This window comes from Curcuma longa, chromosome 4, assembly GCF_044706935.1.
Source record: "Curcuma longa cultivar G26 ecotype Majalengka, Jawa Barat chromosome 4, ITB_CL_G26_1.1, whole genome shotgun sequence".
NCBI classification, from domain to species: Eukaryota; Viridiplantae; Streptophyta; class Magnoliopsida; order Zingiberales; family Zingiberaceae; genus Curcuma; species Curcuma longa.
Genome location: NC_133864.1, coordinates 9,985,865 through 10,013,485, shown reverse-complemented (window position 1 = coordinate 10,013,485; position 27,621 = coordinate 9,985,865). Strand labels below are relative to the sequence as shown.

At 35.7% G+C, this 27,621-nt stretch overlaps 3 protein-coding genes across 3 annotated transcripts; all 3 read right to left on the bottom strand.

The window, feature by feature from the left end:
- Nucleotides 1-2,912: 2,912 nt before the first annotated feature.
- Nucleotides 2,913-6,812, bottom strand: LOC141828031 (uncharacterized). The gene is made up of 2 exons (XM_074715379.1): nt 4,784-6,812; nt 2,913-3,313 (listed from the first exon to the last, which is right to left on the bottom strand). Exon 1 carries the CDS (start codon nt 6,767-6,769, stop codon nt 4,907-4,909), a length of 1,863 nt encoding a protein of 620 aa, XP_074571480.1. The 5' UTR covers nt 6,770-6,812; the 3' UTR covers nt 2,913-3,313; nt 4,784-4,906.
- A 982-nt stretch (nt 6,813-7,794) lies between these two features.
- LOC141826508 (nudix hydrolase 2-like) lies at nt 7,795-17,053 on the bottom strand. The gene is made up of 9 exons (XM_074713763.1): nt 16,851-17,053; nt 15,068-15,285; nt 13,948-14,013; nt 13,433-13,570; nt 13,153-13,230; nt 13,011-13,061; nt 12,864-12,898; nt 8,578-8,686; nt 7,795-8,361 (listed from the first exon to the last, which is right to left on the bottom strand). Exons 2-9 carry the CDS (start codon nt 15,254-15,256, stop codon nt 8,167-8,169), a joined length of 861 nt encoding a protein of 286 aa, XP_074569864.1. The 5' UTR covers nt 15,257-15,285; nt 16,851-17,053; the 3' UTR covers nt 7,795-8,166.
- A 2,094-nt stretch (nt 17,054-19,147) lies between these two features.
- Nucleotides 19,148-26,798, bottom strand: LOC141826776 (uncharacterized). The gene is made up of 15 exons (XM_074714077.1): nt 26,397-26,798; nt 25,718-25,894; nt 25,442-25,566; nt 24,672-24,804; nt 23,340-23,489; nt 23,197-23,250; nt 22,541-22,636; nt 22,406-22,465; nt 22,206-22,280; nt 22,035-22,088; nt 21,119-21,220; nt 20,324-21,013; nt 20,017-20,151; nt 19,660-19,767; nt 19,148-19,402 (listed from the first exon to the last, which is right to left on the bottom strand). Exons 1-15 carry the CDS (start codon nt 26,796-26,798, stop codon nt 19,253-19,255), a joined length of 2,511 nt encoding a protein of 836 aa, XP_074570178.1. The 3' UTR covers nt 19,148-19,252.
- Nucleotides 26,799-27,621: the final 823 nt, after the last annotated feature.

The following is a 27,621-nucleotide window of genomic DNA, read 5'->3' as shown; positions in this document are numbered from 1 at the left end:
GAGTGAAAACAGAAACAGAAAAAAAAACAAAAAAACAAAAAAACCCTAACCGATCTGAATTTAAATAAATCCTTGAATACAAAATAAATAATATTATTCAATTACACCCCTTTTTTTTTTACCAGATTCAATTTTTAAACTTTCTTAATCAATCTTGATTCAACTTAACTAATAATAATCAATAAAAGTAAAAAGCAATTAAAATTTTAATTGAAACTATAATATAATATGTAATAAAAATTGATAGCAAATTTTTTACTTTTTACAAAGAAAACAATTAGAAAATTTTAAATATATATATATATATAACATATTACTTTCAAATAAAAATAATCTTTTTTAATTAAATACATTTAAAATTGTATCAGTACAATACAATACCTTATTTATCTTCTACGTGCATTCCATATTGGTGCACAATGTGAAAAGTGAAGTATTTTAAAGGGTGAATTGGAAATAAATTAAAATGACCGTTATGCCTATCATTTTACTTGTGTATGATACTAAAAAATTGCTCTAATTTCAACCTAAAATGGTTCAATCAACTTGAAAACCAATCCATAATTGTGAATGCCTCCGAGACATAGCTGAAATTTATCATTTTTTTTTTGAAAAATTGCTCTAATTTCAACCTAAAATGATTCAATCAACTTGAGTCAAACCAATCGTAAATGACTTTAGACTGTTCACTCTACCCTAACACAGATTATAAGCTCTCTCCCTAATGGTCAAGCTATTTAGTCGGTTCAAAAATATTTAATTTATATTTAAAATTATCAAATTCATCCAAATTGAAATATATTTGATAATTTTTTTAAACAAATTTCAAATTCATAATATTTTATTTAATTATTGATGATCCGCTTGCACGTCAAATTCTGATTATTTTTATATAATTTTAATTTAAATATATTTAAATTAAAATTTAAATCATTTCATATTATAATTCAATTATACTTTGAACTCGAATCAAAATTATTTATATTTTTCAAACTTAATTAAATTCAAATATTATATATATTTGTCATTTAAATTCAAACTAAAATTATTAATATTTTTAAAATTTTCAACTTTATTCAATTCATTTGCACACCGAAAGGGACTATTACACACCTTATCGGTCGAGGCATCATCCCTTGCACCAATGGAGGAGCCTAACTTATAAATTGATAGGTACAAAGCGTTGAAACCTACAAAACGAGGTGACTCACCAAACTCAGTAATGTTACTTGGGGAGAAACAAGAGTGATTTACAATTATTTTTTTTCCCTTTTTTCTACTTTAGAGGCAAAATTGGAAGGAACAAAAAAAAAAGAGAGAGAAAGAAACACCACCTTCAAAACACACTACCATTGAAACAGATCGAGATAACACAAACATACTTTAACTTTCAAGAACTAAACTTCAAAAACAAAATGGAGAAAACATTGCTATAAAAAAAAACAGTAATTACTTTCACACTGGCAACATACTTCTTCATCAACAGGATCACAAATATGAACTTGGATTGCAACTCCCAGAAGTATAATTGCAACTATCTTATTTTTGGCCCCCAAAAAAATTAATAAAAATCTGATGCTAAATCAATCAATCAATATAACAACAGAGTTTAATAATGAATTTATTAAAGGAAGAAATTGATATGTTTGTCCTAAAGCTCTACTTACACAAGTACATATGCCAATATCATACAACTTTTGACGTGGCCAATTACATTAGATATGAACATCTTTCTTTTGGTCTTCAAACAATAACTGGTGATAAATCAATCGTTATTAAGAATAGAGATTGTTCTAAAACTACTAACATAAGTACATCAACCAATATCATACATCATTTGACATTAGAAAACATCAATATCTCTGTTCTAAAACTCTACTTGCATGAGTCAATATCATACTAATGTTAACATAAAAACCAACTTTACAACCACTATCTCCATTTAGATATGACAAACAATATTTACTGAATAAACCACCACATGAACACATTAGCTAACAACTGATTCATGAGAACACTAACATCATTGTCCTGAAACTATACTTAACATAAGATAGCATACAACTTTTGACATAAACAACATTACAACCACTAGCTTCTTTTAGGTGTGATTCTTTCCTTTTGGTCTTCAAATAGCATCTGGTGGTAAATGAGCCATTAGAAGAACAAATATTTGCTGGACCGATTTGTAGAAACACCATCTTGTCCTAAAGCTCTACTTACATTAGTACATCAATCCTTTTGAAATAACAAGCAACAACATTTTGTCCTACAACTCAACTTGTGTACATCAACCTTTTAACATGGAAAACATGAGCATTTTTTTCTAAAATTCTACTTGCACAAGTAGATCAGCCAACACCATACAACCTTTGACACGGACAACAAAATTACAACCACTATATCTCAAACAATATCTGTGCTAAATCAACCAGTACAGGAACAGAGGCTAACTATGAACTGATTCATGGAAAACACTAGCATCTTTACCTAAAACCCTCCTTACAAAAGTAAGCCAACCAATATCATACAACTTTTGACATGGCCAACAAAGCCTACTCAAAGAATACTCTGTAAAAATACAATAGAAATACATGCTTTGACAGATTGGCATCATCTAGAAAAGCTGAAAAGCAACTTTAAAAACAAGCTACATTAGGTGGTCAACCAATATGGGGGTTTCAGATGAAAAAGATCAGCTCTTCATTGCTACAGAAAATATTTACATTGAGGAGAATGTCACAAAAATAAATTCTCCAATATTGCCACATTTAGGCATACCTATTATATTAGCTGCTACAAAAAGAATGTGAGAAAAAAATAAACACAAGCAGGCACTAGGGAACATATTCCAGGAGTTGACCATCTACAACAAAAGAACTAACCGGCTACCATATCTAAGTGTTACAACATGAAAAGGTCAAACAGTAATAAAAACAATTAAATTTCACATATCAATCACAGGGTGTCATGGCCAGAGCTAAAATCCATCATGCCCTTGAAGGACCACACACCATTTATCTGATTCATAATCTTGAATCATTTATCTTAAAAAGGTGCATAAAACTACCATAATGTATCCATGACTGATTGCATAGCATAACTGATGTAGTATCTTAGCAAAAAGTTTGTCTCAGCAGAATAATCACACTAGAAAAGTCCCAAATATCATTTAAAAGATCACCACCATGGAGTTCATCTTAACTTAAGCGTCAAGCACCAGAGATGTGTACGACTTGATTGATTCCTGAGAACCAGTAACAGACCAGCGAGTCACCCAAAACGAAGATAAAGAGACCAGAGTGTCTTCTAGCTGCCATCATAAAGTACACAGTGAATGCATATAAAAACAATTTTAACAACACCAACATATCAGATTAAAGAAGACTATTGCATGTGCAGCAATTATCTGGAAAAAAAATATTGTATGAAGAGTGAGTTGGGTATTCCATGTTCCATCCATCTCATGCTACCAAACATGAGATGAAAGACAGATACTGATGATTCAATATATCAAATCAGCATACTGAATGCTGCACTTGTTGTAATGCCAAATTTTCCTATAACTACATATACCTTAAAGTTTGTTTTTAATTAATCATCATAGCATTACATCAACCTACTTGTGGAGGTCATCGCTTGATTTGCAGCATCAACAATCACCATTAATCAAATACACACAATGGGCAAGTAAGCAGAAGGATCAAACAGAAAAAAAAATATTTGTCTGCATATTTCATAATTCGCTTAGGCATTCTAGCTTCAGATTATATATCAAAAATAGTAGTGTCCATCATTGCACGCATAGCATTCAAATAGTCAATCTCATAATTGGAATTCACATGGATGTCCGTGCAAGATATGCATAAATATAACTCAGTTATTGGCTATATTGATGTTTGACAGCTATATGTAGATTGGGCAGTCATGACAATTCAGTAACTGACGTACATATTAAAATTTTGCCAGTAATCCATATCACCCAGCAAATACCAGAAACATTGTATTTATACACACTAAATAAAGCTCTATGCAAGGCTATATCATCGGTTCTATTCAAATTGACTAGTACATTTTTTAGTAACATAAATGTTGGTCTTCCTCTAACCCATACAACTTTGACTCTCATGAATTCTAACTCTTCCAATTATAGAATCTATCAATGTATTAAATATTAGAAAAAATAATCAATAAAATCCATATCAGCAAACAAGAACAGGAATATTGCATTTAACCATCACCCTATTAGAAATCAGTCAGTAATCCATATCAGAAAACAAGTCAGGAATATTGCATATTAGAAAATCAGTCAGTAATCCATATCATCTTCATCACTACCCCTTCATTTTACAATCCAATATATCTAAAATCCTTTCTTATATCCCCTTGTTCTTGCTCTTGCTTATAGGGATTATATATCCATCCATTTTAATTGTTCATCAATTCTTCTCTTGTTAAAAATCATAAAATATCTTAAATCGCCCATAAATATGTCCATTACAAAGCGTTAAATGTTTGATGGGAATTCCCAACTTTTGAGAAAGTTTGCAGTATGCACAATGCTAAACGCAGAATGCAACTAATAGCATTTATTTGTTCATTTTAAACAAATTCCTAAACCTAATAACATTCTGTTAATGTTTTTTTTTTTGAAAACCTCAACAAAGAGATAATATCGAAAAATCATTTACTCTGTAATTGTTGTTATGCTTATGGAGCGCTTACCAAAGAATCAGATGACTATAATCAGCATAAATAAATAAATAGAAGAAAGGATACTTACTTCTTCAGTCTAGTGACTGAGCCAGGCCATACAATTCTCAGGTAGAAGCATCTAGAGCTAGAAGCGAAAGCAGCTACTAAAACTTCACATCTTTTGAGTTGAGAAAGTTGCAAAGGACCTGAATCATTCAGGTGTCTGCCGACGCCTTTTTGAATGTTCAACCTCCCGTGACTTACTGCGAGGCCTAGATGATCTTCCTCTAGCCCAGTCATCATCACGCTCTGGTTCACGATCCCTGTGCCTATAGCGATCCCCATGTCTGTCTCTGTCATCTCGATGCCTATCACGCTCACGATCAAATTCTCGTTCCCTTTCCCTATCTCTATCCCTCTCCCTCTCCCTCTCTCTGTCCCTCTCTCGCTCTCGATCCCTCTCCCGACTCAATTCCTTTTCTCTCCCTGGATCTCTTTCCCTCTCATCATGGTGTCTCCTCTCTGGCCAATCTTGTCCAGATCCCATTTCTTTCTCCTTTTCATGTCTCCTTTCTGGAGCACCATATCTGTCTCTCTCAGACACCCTATCCTTCCCATGGCTTCCTTCTCCATATTGCTGATCAGATGCAGCATCCTCCCCATAGCTTGATTGTTCCTCACCACCCCAACCACCCATGTTGGGATCAGACCACATCCCAACACCACCAGGCGCCAATCCCCGTCCAAAGAAAGCTGGATTGACATGAGGTGCCACAACAGGAGGGAATGAAGGCATCATTCCAGGAAAAGGAGCTCCAGCTGCACCTCCAGGGAATCCTCCAAAACCACCACCCATTCTCCCCATAGTTGCTCCATATCCCATAGGGTCGAATCCTTGACCAATCATAGCTCCAGGATGTAGAACTGGAGGTGGTGGAGCAACCATACCACCATTACCCATGATACCTCTTCCACCAACTGGACCCATTCTGTTCCTCATGTTACCCATAGGCCCACGGTTCCCCATTCCACCACCTCTTCCCCAATTTCCTCCACCTCCTCCACCACCACCTCCACCACGACCAAAATTGTTACCAACTGAAGGTCCTCCACCTCTACCTTTCTGGGGAGGCGCTGGCGGTTGGCTCTGAGACATCACCTGCTGATTCTTGTTCACTTGATTCTCACCCATTCTCCTAATTGAGTAAGGCGAAGCTACGGCAACAACGCAGGGCCTGCCATTGAAAATATGTCCGTTCATACCCTCCTTGCAGGCAGTTGCTGCCATTGGATCATAGAAGTCAACCTGACAGTATCCTTTTGATTTTCCGCTCGCTCTCTCATCAAAAAATTTCACTTCTTTTACCTGCCCATACTTGCACAGCTCAGCCTCAAGATCTGCATCAGTAGTCCACCAATGGAGATCCCCAACAAAAAGTGTAGTCCCACCGACTCCTCCGCCGCTTGCATCACCTCCGTTAGCATTGCCAACAGCTATGACATTGCCCGCACCACCTCCTTGCCGTTGGAAATTGTCATTCCCAAATCCGCCTCCTTGCCTCTGAAAACTCTCATTTTGGAAACTATTATTCCCGTTCTGGCTCTGGATCTGCGCAAATCCACCAGAAGGCTGGCCCATATCAGGCCTACCAGCTGGTAGAGGCGGCGGAGGGAGCGGAGGCGCCACCTGTCTAGCCGGAACCACCGGCTCAACGCCTCCTCTAAAACCCTGGTCTTGGAAAGTTCCAGATCTATCAAGGGGCCGCTCGATCTTAGGCTCCTCCGCGATACCAGGAATCTGAACTCTCTCCGAAGCCTCAGCCACCGGCTGCTGCACCGGCGGAGGCATAGCTCGTGGCAACGGTGGCGGTTCGCTCCGGCGCTCCTCCACGGGTTGGAAAGCTCCCGAACCATCTCTTTCGTCGAACGTCTGATGGAACCCCTCTCCGACGTTGACATCGCTGTAGAGGTCGTCATAGTCGTCGTCTTCACCGTAGAACTGCTCCTCATCCTGTATTGCGGAGATCGCCTCGTTCCGGAGGAACCCACCGCCCCCGCCGCCTCCGTGATCCATCTCGTGGAAGGGGGAATCGATCTCCGGCTTCGGAAGCAGCGAAGGAAACCCTAGGAGTAGGTGCGTTCGACGCAAAAGAAGAAGACGCATTAAATACGATAATGTTTCTGTTGTACCGCCGGACTACGCTTTCAACAATCACTACCTCCGTAATCTCCGTCCATTATTTTGTGATGTACTTTAAGATTCGGAAATGCAACGATAGAGTTGATAGTCACTTGAAGACGGCGTGGTGATTGCACAGAATTGACCGGCTCTGTTTCCCCCTACTGAATGATTGGCTGTTAGTATATTGGATACAATCGGTAGCTACTGAAGATCAAAACCGTTTATTAGTCTTGTTGATTTTTATTAACGGTTTAGATTTGAGACTTTCTAGTTTGCTGTAGTGGAAGTTGCAGCAGAACAAGGTTCCACAGAGAGACGTGCTCAGCTTTAACTGCGGACTCCGGATTAGTTATGCGGGAATTTATGCGGATTCCGAATTAGTTAGGCGGGAATTTATTAAAATTGGCCCTTAATTTTCCCTTTTTTTACTTTTTTTTTTTGAGGAAATTTAGATATATATGTTGTTTTTTTTGCTCTTTTTATTAAAATACTTTCACTTTTCTTCTGATTATGCCCTCTTATTTCAAAAAATTTCCACACCAAATGTTTAATATGCTCTATGTACTAAATACAAAGATACAGTGATAGTCTAACATAAATTCCATAGAATATAAAGATGCCCTCAAGATATAACTGAGTTAGTTACAACGAAGTAAACTTATAGAAGAAGATAAAGATTCGAATTTCGATGAAATTGAATAATACCCTCTTCTATCGTGATCATTGTAATTTCTTGATACTATTGAACCTCATTGTCCACGTGCCTATGAACCATCAGGGGTATGGGATCATGTCGAGTGGTAGAGGTCTGATGATAGGAATGTTCCCATCAAAAATATTCTCAAGGTGAATACACAGTTGAAATTCTATATAACATATTTCGAGAATGTTCTTAATCGAAGATGTTTTTAAAGTGAATGCACGACTAAAATCTTACATAGCCTTTTTGAGAATGTGAATGCATCCCTAATCATAAAGATTTCACAGTACAATTCTTGTCAAATGGACATAGTTGTTTTGAAGTCATATATCACAGCTGAGAACGGTAAACATCCAAAACAAACATTTAAATACAACACAATGGATTCGATAGGGGATGGTGTCAAGAATGCAATTCCTAAAGAGGAGCCCCTCATATGCCATTTTTTTTTTTCGGCTATCCAATCAGGCTAGATTTTTATCCTGGTCTTCAAGAAGTCAGCCATGACCAGAACCAAACCTCAGCTCGATTAGCTAGCCGAAAAGGGGTCTTCGCTCTACAGGATTTGTATTCAGGATTCGACAGGTCTTTAATAATTGAAGTCTCTGCTGTTTAGGAAGAGGCAGTCCTCTCTTTCTTGGCCAAAGAAAGTTGAGCTTATTTGAACAGGTGAGAATCCAGAGTAGCCTCTGTCAATCTTTGCCAAGCAAACATCAAGAATATACTTGAGCAGCTCATGTTTCTGGACAAAAGGTTGTTCTGCATACTCCTCAATTGGCATCCACTGCATAATGAAATGGATCGTATGATTACATCATGCTTCTGCATTAATTATCGATAACATTGAAGTAAACAAGATACTAGACGAGGTTCGATCTGAAACATATGTTTCTTTCTCTAAAGAAATGTGAAAACACAATGTGTTGTTACTTTCTGAATGTATCAGTAACTAAAGAAATGTAGTTAAGGTGAAGAAAAGAAGAAATAAAAAGATCTCTACCTTGGCAGCTTCAATTTCTAGTTCTTGTATCTGAATGTCGAATGAAAGAGGGCGCAACAAGCATAAAATGAAGAAATCTGACTTCTCAAAGAATGCCTTATGGCCCTGCCTGTTCATGTTATAAGAAACAGTTGAAAGCAAACACATCCTCTCGAACACAAAACGAGAAGAGGCATGCAACGATACCACAACATAGTGAGAATGTTTACAATGACAAAATATAATGCAGTACGATTTGATGATGAAATGTCAATGATTAAGAGAATATTTATGTAGTAGTATGCCACAACTGAAATGGTCCATGTGATTGAGATTTGCTAACCATGCTGAGTGCCTAGCAATATATACCATCGATGCACCTGATACCTATTAAGCATACTGTGTTATAACCTAGTGTGAGCAGTTATAAACAAACTATCATAAACAAGATGGTCCACCTACCAATATTTCCTCCGACCGATAATATTGTGCTAAATGCTATTCAAAAATGACATAGCCTTCAAGTGGTTGGTGTTTCTCAAATTCAAAAACAGACCTTCCATATGATAATTGTACCACATATGAGGATCACCAGCATTATTGTGCTGTCAGTGCACTTGAGTTATGTCCTTTTGAGGAAGAGGGACAAGATTATACTTTTGTGACATGACCTAGAATTGTTCTAAATTCCAAGTGTAGATTTAAAATTGCCAAACAGGCAAGATTTAGGGTAATGTTCTATAGTGGAGTTGCAGCCTCCAATCAAAATGACGATAATGTGCCGAACCAATGCTCATGCGTTGAGATCAACTCAAGTGAATTTTAATTATATTTTCCTCTTCTGCTCATCTCGTTTGCCTCCAAATATAAATTTATAGTAACTACAAACTCAGTTAAACTAAAATTCTAGAGCAAATATAAAATATAACAATCATCTTAATTAAATATTATACCTCACTAATACCGAAATAAATGAGCATCGTATGCTCAGCTAAATAAGAGTATTAGTTCATGTAACATCCTGGAGGAATATTGATCCCGTAATTTTTTAAGACCTGGTTAAATAATGTTTTAAGGATATCTAGTATTGCACATAGTTTCTCCATATGCCCACAAATATAACACGTTTAGCCGTTGAGAATTTGATTTGCACTAGATACTAAATAGGCACGTGTATAGGATATGAATATTGTTAGTGCAAGCATTACCGATAATCAAACTTGTATTTTAATATCTGACAAAGGGTTTAAAGTTAAACTTTATGTGTTTGATATATGATCTAAGTGGGCAAGTCACTGAAAGTCCTAATGGGTCCAAAAGATCAGATTTTGGCATTAGAAGTCTTAGTGGGCACACCATGCATAAGACTAGATGAGTTGATCTAGCAGAGCACTTATGGGTTAGTTGGACCGGACATCAAGTAAGGAAAGTTCTGGGAGTCGATCGAACACTAAACAGAAAAAGAAGTCCAAACAGGTCAGTTGTACCAAATGTTTGGCAGATGAATTAAGGTAAGTCCTTGAGAAATCTTTCCAATTTACAAAACAGTGAAAACGTGCCCCAGTTGGGACAACCTTAGGCGTTGATCCGACTAAAGAAACTAACGAAAATTTCTAAGTCGAGATCAAGCAGTCTTAACTTTCAAATTAAAGTATGCATTCATATATGTTTCTAACTCTATTTTACAGGTTTATTATGCTAATTTTGTTTTGCAGAAAAATAAAGTCCTCTATGATCGAAGAATTCGAACGACCGAACAAGGTGGTTTGGTCGACCGATCATAGTGGATAAACACAGATCGGATTTGGATCCAATAAAGAAGAAAATAGAGGTTCAGTAATTTGATCAAGAGGATCAGTCGACTAAACATATTTGGAAAGCGCAAATCGGATATGATAGGATCAGTCCTCAAAGGAAATCCAAGTGTTCAGTCGATTGATCAGGAGGATCAATCGACCAGACAATGGATTTCGCAGGATTGATCAGATTGAATCAAAGCACACAAGGAAAGATTGTGGTTCAGTTGCCTGAAAGGTTCAATCGACTAAACGAGATTCAGTTGAACGGATGAAACTTATAAAAGAAGCCTCGAGATTCGAAACTCAGCATCAATTCTCAATCATCTATATTTCTTTCCTGCTACTTCATTTCGTGCAAGTGCTGCTGCTGTTGGATCCGGTAGCTCCGGAAGTACGCAAACTGATATGTATCGTCGAGGCTAGTGTTAGACACTATCTCCGTAAACGATATTGCTCCGCTACTGGTGCTAACGGATAGCAGCAACTCGTTCCCAAGATACAACGACGATCGCCTCGGAATAGTAGCACTCCAAATTCCGAGACCGACGAACTTGCTCGTAGGCTTTTTGGACTCCGAATGCACTAGATGGATGAATGCACAAGGAAGGCTTGAATCGATGAATTCGATGAGTTTTCCACCATCTGGAGAGTTCTATTTATACTAATCAAAGGGGTTTGAAGAGAGGATGTGTTCTTTGGGCTGGATCGATCTGGATCGTCCAATTTGAAGGGTTGTAACCCTTCACACAGCCCACTCGAATCTCATCCATCAGATCTAAGGGACACAACCCTCAGATCTAGCTTATTACCATCAGCCATCGGATCTGGATCCATTCACTCCGACGCTTCAGATCAAGTCTCTTCCCAAGCGGTCTGATCGTGACTCTTCGCGATCCACCGCTCCAGATCGCATCACAAGCGATCCATCACACCTCTTTGATCGACGGTTGCCATCTGCCTGCCCAATCAACAACACAGTCACCTCTACTTGCCCACGCGGATGCCACACAGGCAATGCCACGTCACATGCGCGCCCGACACGTCACCCGAGTGCCACGCAGGCACTGCAATGTTACCCGGAGCAATAAATTAAGCTCCTCAATGCTCCTACAAAGCGCCCATTGCGCACATGCGCACGTGCGCACGTGGCGGGTGGCGGGCTCACAGGTGCGAGCACCAGCTCGCCCATGGATAGAGAGTACCTGTGCTTCTTGTGTTAACTTCATTAACACAGCAACACATATAAGGAAACATTAGCTATCGCCGGTTAGCAATGTGGGACTAAAATCTCATCTTTCCCTTAATATTATTTTGGACACCACTTTAGCCAATTAATTTCTCATTCACCCATAATCGGTTTTGAGCAAATTAATAGTCTAGATTTATCTACGCGAAACGTAGATTTCGATTTTGAAGTCATATCAGACTTTCAACGATCGATGGCACTTTAATTTTGCCTTGCAAAATCATATCCAACAGTTGCTACTTCGTCAAGAGGCTCTCCGACAACCTACAACTATGTTCGATTTCTTATGTTGTCGATATATTCATTTCTTGCACTTACTTTAAAAGGAGATAGTAGCTTGTTACTACTCTCTTTCTTCTTGTCGTCGGGACGGGTCAGCCCACCAACTTAGCGGATTGAAAAATTTTCAACCCAACCCAACTTATGGTGGATTGCAGATTAGGCGGGTCAACCCACGGGCCTGTCAAAAAATAAAAAAATATTAAAATATTAAAATTTTTAAGTTTGGATTGTAGTTTAAGCTGGTCAAATTGAAATTTTTAAGTTTGAATTGCGGTTTAGACAAGTCAAGCCCACTAATTCATTGAATTTTCTCCTTTAATTTTAAATTAAAAATAAATAAATTTTCTCAACCTGCGGGCCAACCCACGTGGGCTGCGGACTAACCCATGCAGGTCGCCGGCCTAAGCGGGCCGACCCACTTGAACCCACCTTAAAATGGATTGACAAAATTTCAACCCAATCCGTTTAAATTGTTTGGCGGAGCGGACCAACCTAACGAGCCTAACCCAAATTGACAGCTCTAATTTCAATCCTACAGATACGTTCGCAATTTGACTCTGACATCACTTCTCATTGCAGTTATTGATACTTCAATTGATGCTTCATCTCTTTTCTCTTTTTATAGTGTTTCAGTTCCTCCTATGATTGGTAGACAAATCAATAAATTAGTCATGGAAGACAATCTTCATGTCTAGGTGGTTTTAGATGTAACCAGTTGAGATAGATTTGTCTAAATTGGTACCACAATCAACACAAAACAACATAGTGACTTTTACGGGCATAGTACTCATATCAGTCTATGGTAGAAATGATAAATTTAAGAGGATTGAATTTGAAAGATGTTTCTAGAATAATCTATCAACCCATGTTCAATTGGCCCTAAGGTTGATAAATACACTGATATAAATGCCATGGAATTTCACCAGTATATGAATGTCAGAACAATGATTATAAACGATCATTATAAAATATAACAATACCTGAATGCGAGAACTTCAACAAATTCAGTATCAATCTGTAAGAAAAAGAAAATTCAGTACAAAACACCTCCCAAGTTTGTTTAAGTTTTTTTTGTTCTCTCTTTTGTGTATTGAAAATCAAAATAAAGGTTCATGTTTATTACATACTCCTGTCTCTTCTTTTACTTCCCTTATTGCTCCCACATGTATATCTTCACCCTACAATGAAAAACGAGGTTCATTTATTAGACAGAAACTCTTGTCCAGAAGCATTAGTATTTTGCCTTATATTTGAGGTCGGAATATTAACTTGTTCAACAACTCCTGTAGGGAATTTCCAAAACCCTGATCCTCTAAGTATGCCATTCTTTTCTTGGACCACCAAAATCTAACAATACATTTAGGAATCCAAAAACAATGGTAAGCCAGGAAAAATATAAAAGAAACATTGTAAAATATAATATAGATATACAAAGGAAAAGGCAATAGTGGTTCATCAGATAGATAGACAAGGACCATGCCAGGTTTTAACTGTCATGTATAACATTGAAAAGCAAAGCATAGATTTTTTTTTTTTTCATTTGTTATACCTCTCTGTTATCATTCATCACGAAAGCCCCAATTCCAACTCTATGTGAGGCATTCGCAGGTATCGTGTGTTGAGTATTAGGAAGCCAACGAACCAGCATTAAGTAAGTTGGTTCTGCATGGTGGTAAAAAAATCCCTCCTGCATCAACATAAATTACAGAGTGAAAAAAGTAACGCTAGTAAGAATTATGTGAAGAGATGTAGGATAAAGCATGCAGCATGTGTTTATCCACAGAGAAGGGAATGTTGTTTTTTTGTGTGAAAAAACATGATATCATAAATATTTAAGTATTAAAATAGGACATCTGCATCTATGAATAGTCTAAATACAAATGGTTAAGAAATTTTGTTGACTGACATACCCTCATGATTATGCTAGGACATGTAAGATTTGCATAGCGTTTGAAATTATTCAGGGAGCCCTTTCTTGTTTAATATTTGAATGGATACAACAATACATTTATTAAGAATCAGATAATAAGTTTGTATCAGTAATTGTCTTGAGAGATCAAATACCTGAACGACAACTTCAATAAGATTTGCAAGTTTTATTGGAAGTTTAATCCAAACACCTTTTATACCCTGAAAAAGGAATCGAAAAAGTAATGCCAATGATCAACCTCCAAGGAAACTGAGCATTTGTACAAGAACTTACTGAAACTGAGATAAAGGAAGCTATAAATGTTTCCCAATAAAGGTGGTGTAGTTAATAAAACCCAAGAAAAAAAGAAGCCTAGTACTCATTGGATATTCCCTAATCCTTGTTATACTTCAGAACGGAAGCTTCTATAAATTTTGTGTATGCTAGCCTTCTAAACATAAGAAAAGAAAAGAAAGCAAGGTTGTTTAAACCTCAATCTACAAAAATAAATAAATAATAGGTAAAATGATTCCATTTCCTCTACCTCTTCAAGGTAGAGATATATTTATTGTCATGTGAAATTCAAGTTTTGGAAAAATAATTTTTATTTTTACTCAGAAAACCCAATCTGTGTAAAAAATTTTCCAAGTGAAGGAGCAAAAATTGAGATAAATGCATAGCTGAAGTTCCTGAAACAATCTACAAACATAGAGGTGATAATGGTGATACAGGGAAGATGTTATCTTCCAATTTAGCACTTTTCAGTTTTCTGGAGAAAATAGCGAGGCATTTAAGTTTTCAACTGTAGCTTTTGTTCTAATGTCATACTATGTAGACTCAACTATTATCTTTTGATATCGTTTTTCACATTTGCCAGTTCTAAAAATGTAAGACAAAGTTTGAATCCTCGATTAAAGTTACTATACATTTTACAATTAGTGTAAATCACACGCAAGGTCAGTTGCATAGCAGTTTACATGGAATCACATCAGAATTGCGCTATGAAACTGCCTAATCCTTATCCATAAACTTATGCACTCAAATATACCATATTTTCTAAAATAAGGAGAAAGGTTTGAACTTTGTGTGTTGATAATTATAAGTAATCATATATCTGTCCACATTTTACAGCTATGTTAAACTATTAATAAACTTGGCATATGATCCACTTGTTATCACAAAGTATGCACTAGCCAGTTTACATACTAGAACTGTTTTCCAAGCAGATGAGAAATGAATGATTTAACCCAACAATTTTCTGATAGACATAAATACCTGCTTCTTCCAATTTGTTAAGGATGCTCTTAATGAAATACTGAAATCTGTAGAATTCATGGGATCCTTCATTTCAACAATGACACCCCCGTGCTCATCATTAACAGCAGTGAGCAAAGCAACATCCTCATCATTATCATAGTGCAATTTTGGAGCCAAAACCGATGATGGGCTGGTAGATATTGACATGGTTCTCTCTTGAGTAGATTGTTGCTCCTCTTCAAGATAAAGGAAGCAAATTTGCAACAAAAGATCATAATGCTATTTAAATATGTATAATGATTTCAAGTGTTACATTAAATATTTGAAAATTTATCTCTCTATGATTGGTAGATTTATATGCTTGTCATGTCTGGAGTTATGTTATGCCCCAGTATAGCTCAAGTTAAAATCTATTGATGGTATCATGTAAGCTCAATCTTTGTGTCATTGTGTAAAGAAATAAGGTGGGAAAATTATCCAGTAGCACACCCGATCATTAGGTAGAAGACATGTGTGAACATGAACTGATCTGAGGAATCATAGTAAAGCCAATTCAGAAGCGATGTGTGTTTGTGGAAAAGAATTAATTCAACAATTGAGATTTGAGGCAATTCTTAACAGCTGGCTAACTTACTGTATTCTGTTGTATAAATACTGTGACAAGAAATAAATTCTTCACAAAGAAATACAAATTTAAATAAGAAGGGGCATATTGAAAGATGGCGATGTGCATATTGAAGGAGATGAACGTACACCTATTTATATAGGTCCTCTAGGTAATGACATGGGAAACAGAATTAAAAATTGTAGATTGAATGCTCAAAAAGGTTTGGCAGTTGGTTCAGGAGATGGTAGCAAGTAAAAAACTCAAGGTTGATTGAAGAATTCTTTCAAGGTAGGATGTTGTCACTAAAAAAACTCCCTATTATAACAAAGCTTCAAAAACAAGTCAAATTGAAACTCGAAAGTAAAGAGATTCCATGAAATTCCAAACAATAGCTTTCAAACAGATAACTTTGACTCAACTCCGCACTCCAACGATTCATTTAAGTAGGTGTCAACTGGTAATTGCTCGGGGAGTTTTTTTTCCCTATTCTACTTTTTGTCCTTTAGATTGATAGGGTCGGTAAGATAAATAGTAGGGAAGGCTAAGAGAAAAAGACAGACAGTGACAAGTCCAGCCACTATAAAGAATCTATACCATCTTTACTGCATACCGTGTCTTAGCCCTTCTCCATTAAAAAAAAAGATAAAATCAACAATGAAAAAAAAAACAAAATAATCTTTTAGAGAACAGATTCATCAAGGAAGACAAGTTGTTCATGTTAACATGTTGCAGAAACGACGAACATGAAAAACAGCAGAAGGGCAAGGAGTAAAGTTTTTCCAATTTATGTAGCCACACAAGTGAAGTTCATTCAATTTGATGTGGAGAGAGGTAAAACGGGTCACGAGTTAAAGATAAGATTCCTAACAACAGAATTTCGAAGAAAGGTAGTAAAACTTAACTACTAACAAGAGTCATCTTTGATCAAAATCGCTAAAACAACAGCATATAACCCATCAGGCAACATAAAACAATCTAACTCTACACTTGAAAACAAAAACCCTGTCGTGCTTCTCAAATCTCCCACCGACAGCAAAGCAGACAAAGAGATTAAAAAAAAAAAAAAACTTGCATCCAGAACTAGCAGAACTTCGAGCGACAAACATCTCGAGCTCGAAGTCAAAGAAACCCCCAATCTAAGTTCCCAAAAAGAGAGACTATAGACACCACAAATCGCCACGATTCAGTACTAACCTTTTTCCCGTACAGAAAAAGGAGTCGGAAATCGCAGCGTAAGAATGTTCTTAAGCCAAGGAGGACCAGGAGACCGAAAGGCTAAGCCTTCGCACGCTGGATCGTCTTCGTTTTCCTGGTTAAGACAGCTTTCCAGGGAGTATATCGACGCCGGCGAGGCCGAGGAAAAGGAGATCACCGGAGGAGAGAAGAGCAGAGACAGAGCAATAGCTATCCTTGCTGGTAATGGCGGATGCTCCTTTTATTTATTCCAAAAAATCGAATAAACCACATTTATCATGATATTTTAAAATTTAAATATTTTAACAATATTATATCATTTTTTAACATATTATAATCATTATTAAAAGCCTTTGAAACGTGATTCATGTTATGAAAAAAATTAAAAATATATATTTTTTATCTATTAATTTTTTTTCTCATTTATCTATTGCATTATTTGCTCACCACGTGCCGCACAAGTTCTAAAGCTTTTAAATATGTAAGTCCACCACGTGCCGCACAAGTGCTAAAACTTTTAAATACATATCAATATTTAAGGTACAGTAATTGCTTTTCCTTTTCTTTTCTTGTTGTTTTGGATACGTGTTATAGCTGGCACGGTTAGCTAATTCTGTTATTATTTGTCTTCCTCCTCGCATCGACAGCGAAGCCAATGTTCTGTTTGTGTTTCTTAGATGTATACGTGTCAATCTATCATTTATATAAAATTAATTAATCTCTTTTATGTCCATTTGATGTAATGCGTGGCAATAGGACAGCATCGCCACGAGCAAGGAACAACAAGCGAGGAATAGTACCTCGGACATAACTGAATTGGTTACGATGTAATAGAATTATAGAAGAGGGTAAGAGTTCGAATCCTGACAAAGCCAAGGTAATACCCTCCTACGTCGTGATCAACTGCAATTTCTCGATTTACCTCTTCACAAATGATCGTGGGACCGACCGTATGAAACCGCTAAAGTGATGAATTCCACTTTTTACACAAGACAAGCAAGGAACAGCGACTGCGATGGACGACGTTGTAGCGATCGAGGAACGATATCGCGGTGACTCAAAACCTAATTTCAGAGAGAGGGAAAAAGTCACTAAAATAACAAACGAAGATAAAAATAAAAAAATAAAATTTAAAAATGACTTGGCACCCACCACTAAAAGAAAGTGCGCATCGTCGTGCATAGGAAGGTGGATAATATATATATATATATATAAAAGATTTTAATAGTGTGCGTGATTTTTCATGTGTAATATTCATCAGTAACTCAGTACGTAAGACGTCTACATCATTTAATCATGAATGTTGCACACAAAGAAAGGTGCTTAGTATATAATTTCCGTGTATACATATAGATTTCTTCAAATTAATATTCTTATAATCTTCTCTTAATTCATCTATTAAGTAAATTTGAAATATAATTTATGCATATTTAGATATCACTGTTCAAATATTCAAACTTTACTATAATTTAGATTTATCGAGTAAGCGAAAATAGAGGAAAATATCATCTATCTTCCAGATTAATCAATGACATCTGAATTATAAAAAAAAATCATGCCAAACATGTGGTCATCAAAGATGCATTAATTCAACAAAAAACACTACAATAATTAATACAAAAAAGTCTACAAAAAATCAAATCGCATGACATTATTACCATAATTTTAACATTTTTCTGAAGATTTAATCTACAAATCAATCATTATGGTCTTATTTTAGATTTTTATCAAAATATTAAAAAAAATGCTAGCCAGCGTCAAAGTTTTAATATAATTAAAGTGGTGTGAATAATATTTATTTCTAATTGAATTTGATAAAGTTTAACCTCACATATTTTTAATAAATCATTTTAATTATGAATAAACCATCTTTAATCTCACAACATGGTCCATGAAACACATTTTCATGCTTCACAAGTCAACAACAATCACCAATTTCCTCGGTTTTTACTCGATTTATCTTCCTACTTCTTCTTTGTCTGGACTTGACATTCAGCTTACCTATTTATTTATTTATTTATATTCATTTTAGTTTAAAATGATAACTATATATTCAATTAATATTGTATTCCATAAAAAATTTTGAAACTTTAAAATTTGAATTATTTCAGTCAAATATAGTGACTGAATCTTACATAAACTTTAAGATTGCAGCAAATTATTAAACGATAAATACATGAACTAAATATGGTGACTGAATCTTACATAAACCAACTCAAAATTTACTCAGCTCATCTTAAAGGATCATTACATAATAAAGTGGAAGGAGACAGTAAAAAGAACTTTTTAGAAAGGAATTTTTGAGGTTATAAATTATTGTTCTTTGATTTGCCTACCAAATAAGCAACACCAACAAAAGAAAAGAAAAACATTTGATGGGGGTGAGAAGCATCTGACCATCTTCACTTCCAGGCTTTCCTTCCCCGGAACTGCTTCCCTGTTCTCCTTTCTTGCTTCTTCTTTTCCTGCCTGGATCGAGCCACCTTCGATCGTTTCGCAGCAAGAGGCATCTTCTTTTTGTGCTCCTTTTGCCGATTGCTCGTGCCACCAGTCTGTTATTAACCAGTAGCATATCAGGCAGGTCAGCAGTCGATGCATAAACAGAGTGAAAAGGATCATAAATAGTGGATGCATGAATTTTTAGATGTGCCAACTGAAGAACAAGGTTCAACATATAATAGGATCTCTAATGGATACACGGATCATAAATATAACTCAATCAACCATTGCGAACAGCAGATATAATTGCAGCTTTAGAAAGAACTGCATCATGTCCTGGAAATAATTGAAACCAAAAGATAAACTTCACCTTTTTCTGTTTCACTGCAGCTCTGGCTTGGTACTTTCCTCTATCCTCTCTCCCAGCCTTTACTAGTGCCAATCTCTCATCCTTCGTAAGCTTTCGTCTAATGTGGACCTATAGGAAGCAGGTAACGAGGTACCAGGAGGATTAGTGTATCTTACAAGTTGAAGTTCAGTGCACCAAGAAAGTATCGACTATAATTATCAATCATTGCTTGTTCAAGACAATCATGCAGGTTTTGCATGAAGATCAACAGCTGCAAACAGAGAGGTCTCGTTTGGTGCAATTTGAGTATGTTGATTGGCTTTGTATATATGCAGCAGTATAAGGGATAAATATATATATATATCATTGAGAACTCACTTCGAGCATAGCAGGATCCACAGGTTTCATACTCAGTTGCTCAGAAGAAGGGATTTTAAAAGAAGAGCCTTTGGAGTCTGAACCGTGTCGTAAAATTCCATGTTGAGCCATAGCCAGTTTTGCTTCTTTCTTTGCCTACAGATTTATGACAAAGACCAGATCTTATGAGATTCCTGCGAGGTAAATCACTACTGTACACACAATCAAGCTTCATAGCATCCATGTTAGAACAAAGAAAATAAATACAGCGCACAGCTTGTGAGATTCCTACATGGTAAACTAGCAAGAAGTTTACCAATAATCATACCTTCAATTCTTTTATGCGCTGAAAATCTTCATTAGAAAGAATTCCATCAGTCTCATCAGATGCTTTCTGTGCAGCCTTGGCCATAGCTAGCTTTTTTAGGGCACGAAGACTTGATTCTGAAGCATTAAGTTGCCCAATATAATCCACAAACTTCCTCTTCTTTGATTTGGTATTGATCCCGTCCTTGTTCTCATCATTATCATCATCTGAATTACTTTGAGCATCAACGTTGTCATCGTCTTCATCAGAGTTTTTATTAGCCATCTTCTCCGCTGAAGACTTGGAGGAATCCACATTCATATCAGTTTCTTCCATGTCTCTGACATCACTATCATAGTCATACTGGGTTGCTTCATCATCGTTATCAGAATCATCACTATCATTTTCCTCCTCGCCAATGCTATCATCATCTTCTAGCTCGTCAATTTCTTCCTCATCCTCGTCTTCATTTCCTTCATCTGAAGCATCGTCATCTTCTTCTCCATCTTCTGAAGAAACATTCTCACCCTCTGGCTCTTCATTGCTGCCATCCTCATTCAAATCTGATGCAGAAGGCTCCCCGTCATCATCTTGCAGCAACTCGATGTCAGGCACATCAGAAGGCACACTAACTTCTCCATAAGCTTTAGGCCTAGCTTTGGGATTCACTGGCCGACCACGGTCCTTTTTGACCAATAATGAAGGGCATATCTGCAGATAAACAAAAGAGGATTATAAATGACTTGACACGTGTGTGTGTGTGTGTGTGTGTGTATCAAAACTCAAAATTAGAAGAAAAAAATTGGATATTCTAACCTCTCTAAATAAAGTCATCAAGGAACGAGCTGCTGAGGAAACGGCCTTCTCATGAGACTTTTTGTATAAGACCAAATCTTGAAGGAGATCTTCATTCATTAACTACAAACAAGAAGAATGTCTGGTAAGCCAACTATTTATGTCAAGACTGTAAAAGCTTCTTTTATGTTTGTAGTTGACTAGTCATATAACAGTGTTATTCTCCTAAAAATTTGAAGAAAAAGAAAAATAAGAATACGATTAAAGACAGATAACATGTTGCAGAGCTACACATGGTTAAGAGAAATTTACATCTGTATACAAAAGTAAGGAGACAAATGAACATGCATATTTAATAAGCATTTGAGTGAATTGTGAAGATGGTGATAAAGATGACAGATTTAATCATCAGAAAACTAACTTAGAAACATGTTCAGTTTGCAGGACGGATCATGTATGATACAGTTTTACTAGGATTGGGCAAGGGATGTGTGCACTGGAACAAGCAAAAGTAAAATCAAGCAGACCAGCCATGTCGACCATGGAAACTAGTTCCGAAAAGGTCAAATTCTAGGAAATGCACAGGATTACCCATTAAACGTATCAACAGTACTTTTTCTCGCTTTGGTCCAATGGACCACAAAGAGTACGACTGCTTTTAAAACACAATGATCAAACAAAAAAAACCTATTGCCACCCTCCAAATGATACTTCAATTTTTTATATTCTTAGAACATAAATTTGTAATGAGGATTCAACTTCCACAAACAATGAACACCATTAATTTGACAAATTAAATACCAAATGAAGTAAAGGTAAACTGCTGGCGGAAAAATAGTAGAGAACATTCAGCAATAGAAAATAATGCATATCATACATGCTGATGTACAGAAAAATTGCAATAAATTTGAACAGTTGGCTAGATGATAAGCAATACCAGAGGCATTCTGATACATATCTCTCTGACAACATTCAGTCCAACAGCGATGGCCTGACAAACAAGACAGAAGGGTTGATAATTCAACTTCAACCATGGTAATAATAGTAATAGATAACAAAAAATAAAAAATATATACAAATATGTTTCGAAGTTTGTGTTGAATAATACCTCCGTGCGAGATCGATCATGAACAAACTGATTAACAATTTGTTTGAATAATGGCTCCACTGCATCAGGAGGTACCTAAAATCAAAGTTGGCTTTATTAAGCAATTTTACTCAAAAGAGGAGATATTTTTAAATGATTTGTCTTGACTACGGTAACATGGAGATGAGCTTGATATTAAAGCAGGAACAAGAAAACATTACCATATCGTGGCAGGCCTGGACTGCAGCAGCAAGCAACTCTGTGACATCACGTTGATGAGGCTGAGAATAAAAACTTAGCTCAGTTCATGCTAACATATGATAAACAGAAAATTATTAATCCAAAAAATCAAATACCTGAACATATTTTTGGAGAAAAGGATAAAAATTCAACAAGATCAATCGATGCATTCCAACAGTCCTGGCAATTACTTTCAACATCATCATCCTAACCTGCACACAAAGCGATAACAAGAAATGTCACACTTCAAATATTAAGCAACATGCAGAAAGCCAAGCTCATTTAACTAGCATCAGATTCATATAAAATAGTAAACTAAAGCGCTATAAGAGATCTAGAGTAAAGGCTACGTGAGATTTAGAGTAAAGGTCATCGACAACGACTATACATTGACTGTTTTTAACATATTTCTCAGTTAATATGTTTATTTGATTGCAAATATTAGGTAAATGAAAAGACTAGTTAACAGTTTCTCATGTTGAGAGAGGAAGGTGCTGAATTGTATCCAATTCCTCCATTTTATTTCCTCAGAAAATTGGGTGGAAATGGAGTTATCTTATCAAATATGACATATTGATGATGTCTTGGCACTGCCAAAATTAAGAGTTCTATTACTATCATAAATTAACAACAAATGTAATTAGAAGATATTCCATCAGATTAATAATAACATATAGAAACAATTAATCAACAAATTTTCAACACAAATTGCTTGATACTGGAAAGCAAATTTCAGAAAACTAGTAAGGGGAAAGATAAAAAAAATGGCTACCTCAAAGCGTTCATTGCATTTCTGAAGACGGGAGAACAGTTTCTCAGCAAAACCCTAAGGCAAGATCCATTGAAACTTATGTCAAGAACTCAAGATTATACAAGGACTTCAATCACTGAACTAGTGCAGAGGGAGTATTCAACCTGTGCGTCCTTTAAATGTGAAAGAGGTGAATAGTAACTGGAACTATTATTCTGTGATGCTACTCGTTGGTGTCTCTTCATGTTGCGGATTACACGCTGCAGCTTTGCCTTCTTTTTTTTCTTGCTGGCACTCGTGCCTTTATTTTGTGCCTGGGAAATCAAAGAGAAACAGTTAGTGCAACAGTTTTATAGAGAAGACTTTCGAATGGTTACTGCAGGCTCCTAATGAAAAGGAAGATTAAACTTTAGTTGCTATACTGTCAGTGATAGAAATAAATATTCAAAGTGTCAGAAGAAAATTACAAGAAAATGTAAGCCAAACTCACCTGGATCAACTGGTGGAGAGTATGATACACATACTTCAAGTTACCTTATTTAACAAATACTAGAATACTAGAAAAGAGGCTTGTGGGTTTATTCAAAGAGAAGGAAATAAAACAAAAGAAAAACAGAGAGACCCATCTCAAAGTAGAATAGTTAGCATCATCAAACTGTTTTAGCGCCAACTATTTGCAGTCAACATGGACCTTACCATTCTATTAAACTTCGTTCAATACTACACTGCTAATATATTCAGCTCTCTTACATCATTTAAATCTGCTAACAGTATTTCTGTTGGTCTCCCTTTATTCATTGCACCTTCAACTCTAATTACAAAGCTTGCCTAACTATAAAATCACTAATCTTTGAACATTTCCATATCATCTTAACCTGTTTACTAAATATCTAAGTAGTGAAAAAAGAAAATTTGGAAAAGTCCCAACTTGAAAATACTTTTAGTTATGGGAGTCATTTGCTCACTTACTAAACATTTGCACTTCAACAAACATATAAAACTTGATGAGAAAAAAATAATTTATTTAGCAACTTGCAATAAAAGAGTGATTTCTATAGTTGAATCATTTTGTAAGAAGTGAGGTAAGAAAGAAAGTAACAATAGAGCTTATACTTGTACAAGTGAAATAATTCAAAATTGCACATTTCAAATTCAACATCCAGCATACATTATATAATCATTGATTAAATAATGTAACCATACCAGTCATTTATAAAGCTAACCAAAAGCTAAAACAGTTGATCTATAGGATGAGTGCACATTCAAGATATTACATCAGAGGCATAGGAACAAGTTTCTAAAAAATTGCAGTGTTTCATATTTTCATCAATTACTTGGTAAAGCTGCTTCCAAAGCAGTAATACTACTATGAAAATATCCTGTGTGAAAAAGACATTTGTTCACAGTGGTTTCAAATGCATATTGCCTAACCATAGATGAAACACTGCAAAATCCTAAACCAACATATGAGCAGATGAAAGGATTAGTAGAAAAACCTTATAAATAGCTTCTCGGCTAAGATTGATCGGTTCTCGAGTAGTATCATCTTCACTGCTTGAAGCATCACTGTCATCTTCCACTTCAACCCGTTCATAACCAAGAAGAAACGAAAGAGAAGATATCATAACCCTGAACAAAATAGGAACAAGACTTGTGAAACAAAAGTTTTAAAACCATTATTCTACATCTAGCAGTTGACAAATAAAAAAAAATCCAAGACTTATATGACAAAGCTTCCTCAAAAACTATTTACATAATTATACTTATCAAAACTAAATAACATACATGAGTATTGTGCATCAAAATTGCCTTTAGTAATGGATGTCATTTCATTGACATTGTGAATAATAAACCAGTGAAAACTACCTTAGAATTAAAAAATAAAAGTAAGAGTAGAAACTTTATGGAAGATTGTATAAATGATAAGTGCAGATTCTCATAAAAGTTGTCATCCAGCATGACTATCAACTAGTTTTAGTTTGAGACACATATATCCCTTTGTAAATACCTTTGAGCAGATGAGCCAATTAGAGCTAAATCCTATTTAAGCATAGCTAATTTCATGTTTAGCATAGCTTGAAACCAAATCCTCCTATTTTATCATGTCATTCTGGTTAATCCAAACTATCTTAGCTTTCATAAAACTAATTTCACCCAGATTAGTTGTTCAAAGACAACCTTTTCACAATTGAGCCCAGGTGATTTGAGATTCAAAATCAGCTCAAATTCAGTTGTACACATCAAAACAGATAATCCAAATACATACCTTGAAGATGTGTGGAAACATGCAGTGCAAATGGCATTAGCAGTACGGTCCTCAAACCAAACCCTTCTTCGATGAAGATCACAAAGAATGACAAGGGACCTTTTAGCCTTCAACTCCTCCTCCCCCTATGAAAAAGAACATAACAGAAGTTGGTAAATAGTAGTCTATGAATTATTTGTTGGTAGTATACAAGCAAGATTAAAGGTTATGATGCCCAAAACAAGTTAAAGCCAATTCAAGCTAGAAACAATAAGAATCTTGAGAAAATAGCAGTACCTGCAGCATCAAAAATAGAATGTTCTGCAGCTTCCGGTTCTTGGCTTCATTTTTATGTTTCTGATTCATACGCCGAATGTAGTGCACAATATGTGAAAAGGCCAATTTTCTTAAAATTCGATCATCGAGAATCTGAAGTTCCATAAATAACTCGAGAATTTCTTCAATGTCAACAATCTGAAAACAATAGAAACTTATCAGATACAATAAAAGGTGCTTAATGACAGGCTACAAATTACATCATGAAACCCAATATGTGTGTGTACATATCAAACTGAATGTAACTCAAAATCATCGCCACCTGATTTTGATAGCAATATTGGGCAAAAGCAAAATAGAACAAAACCTCATCTTATTTGCTTATCAAGGTAGCACAAGATTTAGTTTTTCAAATTTTGTTAACACATCAATCTGTACACAAGTCAGTCAGACTTATAGAACTATAGGATTGAGGAAAAAAAAGACCTTTGAGAACATTTTGAGATGAACAAAGGAACACTTTGTTAAAGATACTTTAGGACACAACTTAACATCATAAAATGTAGTCTTGCTGCATTGCTCTTCAAAGGAGCATTCTTGAACCAAATAATCTCACAACAGAAAGGTGATAGAATATGCATGCTAAGAAATCTTCAAAGGAGCATTTTGAAGCATGTTCGGTGATACGAGAAACATGTACCTTCCTATTCACAAGGAGGATCAGGGCCTGGGCGAGATGACTCCTGAGTGACGACGGAAGGGACCGTGCGTTGGTGCGGAGGAGGTCGGCGATCTTACGTGGGAAGTCGGCGAGCTTATCCATGTAAAAGGGGGTGACGTGGGCGAGGAACAGCGCCAAGTCGGCAAGGTCCTTGGCGACGGAGGGGTCCGAGGAGGTGCTGAGGGCGGACTGGTGGTGGAAAAGATAGAGGGAGGACTCGAAGTGGCGGTAGAGGAGTAGCAGCTCCGCCTCGTACCCCTCGGGGTCGCACTTCATCTTCGACTGCAGCACCGGTAGACTGAGCTTGTCGGCGTCCCTTCCCGAAGCCGAGAGGGACTCCGGCGATAAGAGAGAAACGGAGACATCAGCCGGAATCAACATCGCGGAGATGTTGAGACCGAAGGCGTTAGGGTTTAACAAGGATGAATGATGACTCGACAGACCTTTTTATTTCTTTTTCTTTTTCTTTTCCAATAATAAACCTGATAAAATCCATAAAATCTAATTTGATTTTTTTTTTAGTTTTTTTAGCAATTTAAAAAAAAATACAATTTATTAAAAGTCACCTTAGCAAGCACCAGTCAAGATAAATAAAAAGTTGGATTAAATGAAACAAATCAATTGAAAATTTTAATTCGATTTTAATTTTTAATTTTTTTTTAAAAAATATTAATTCAGTTAATTCGGTTGAGTTTAATTTAAAATTTATTATTCAATTAAATTAAATTAATTAAAATAAAAAATAAATTTCTAATAAATTCCACAAATGTCTAATTAATCGATAAATCTTGTAATATTTAAAAATTTTAATTATTTTAATTAATTTAATTTTTTTATCGAATTAATCAATATTTTATCGGTTCGATTTATTCAATTTTTATATAAAAATTCAATATGTTTGATTAATTCAAAAAAAAATTAATTCAATTCAATTTTAATTAATTTGATTCGATTTTAATCAAATATTTAATATTATCGAAAAGAGACCAAGAATTTAATAGGATAAATAATCTATTAATTTTAAAAGTAATATATCGCGGATAAATTAATAATACAATTTATCTCTTATTTATTCCTCTAAATATTTTTGTCATCCCTAATTAGATCTATTTGGATTCAAATCTAATCCAAAACGAGCATAATATTAAACTATCCAAACCCACATAATCCACTAGCTTAAATGGTTAAAAGACACTTCAATTTT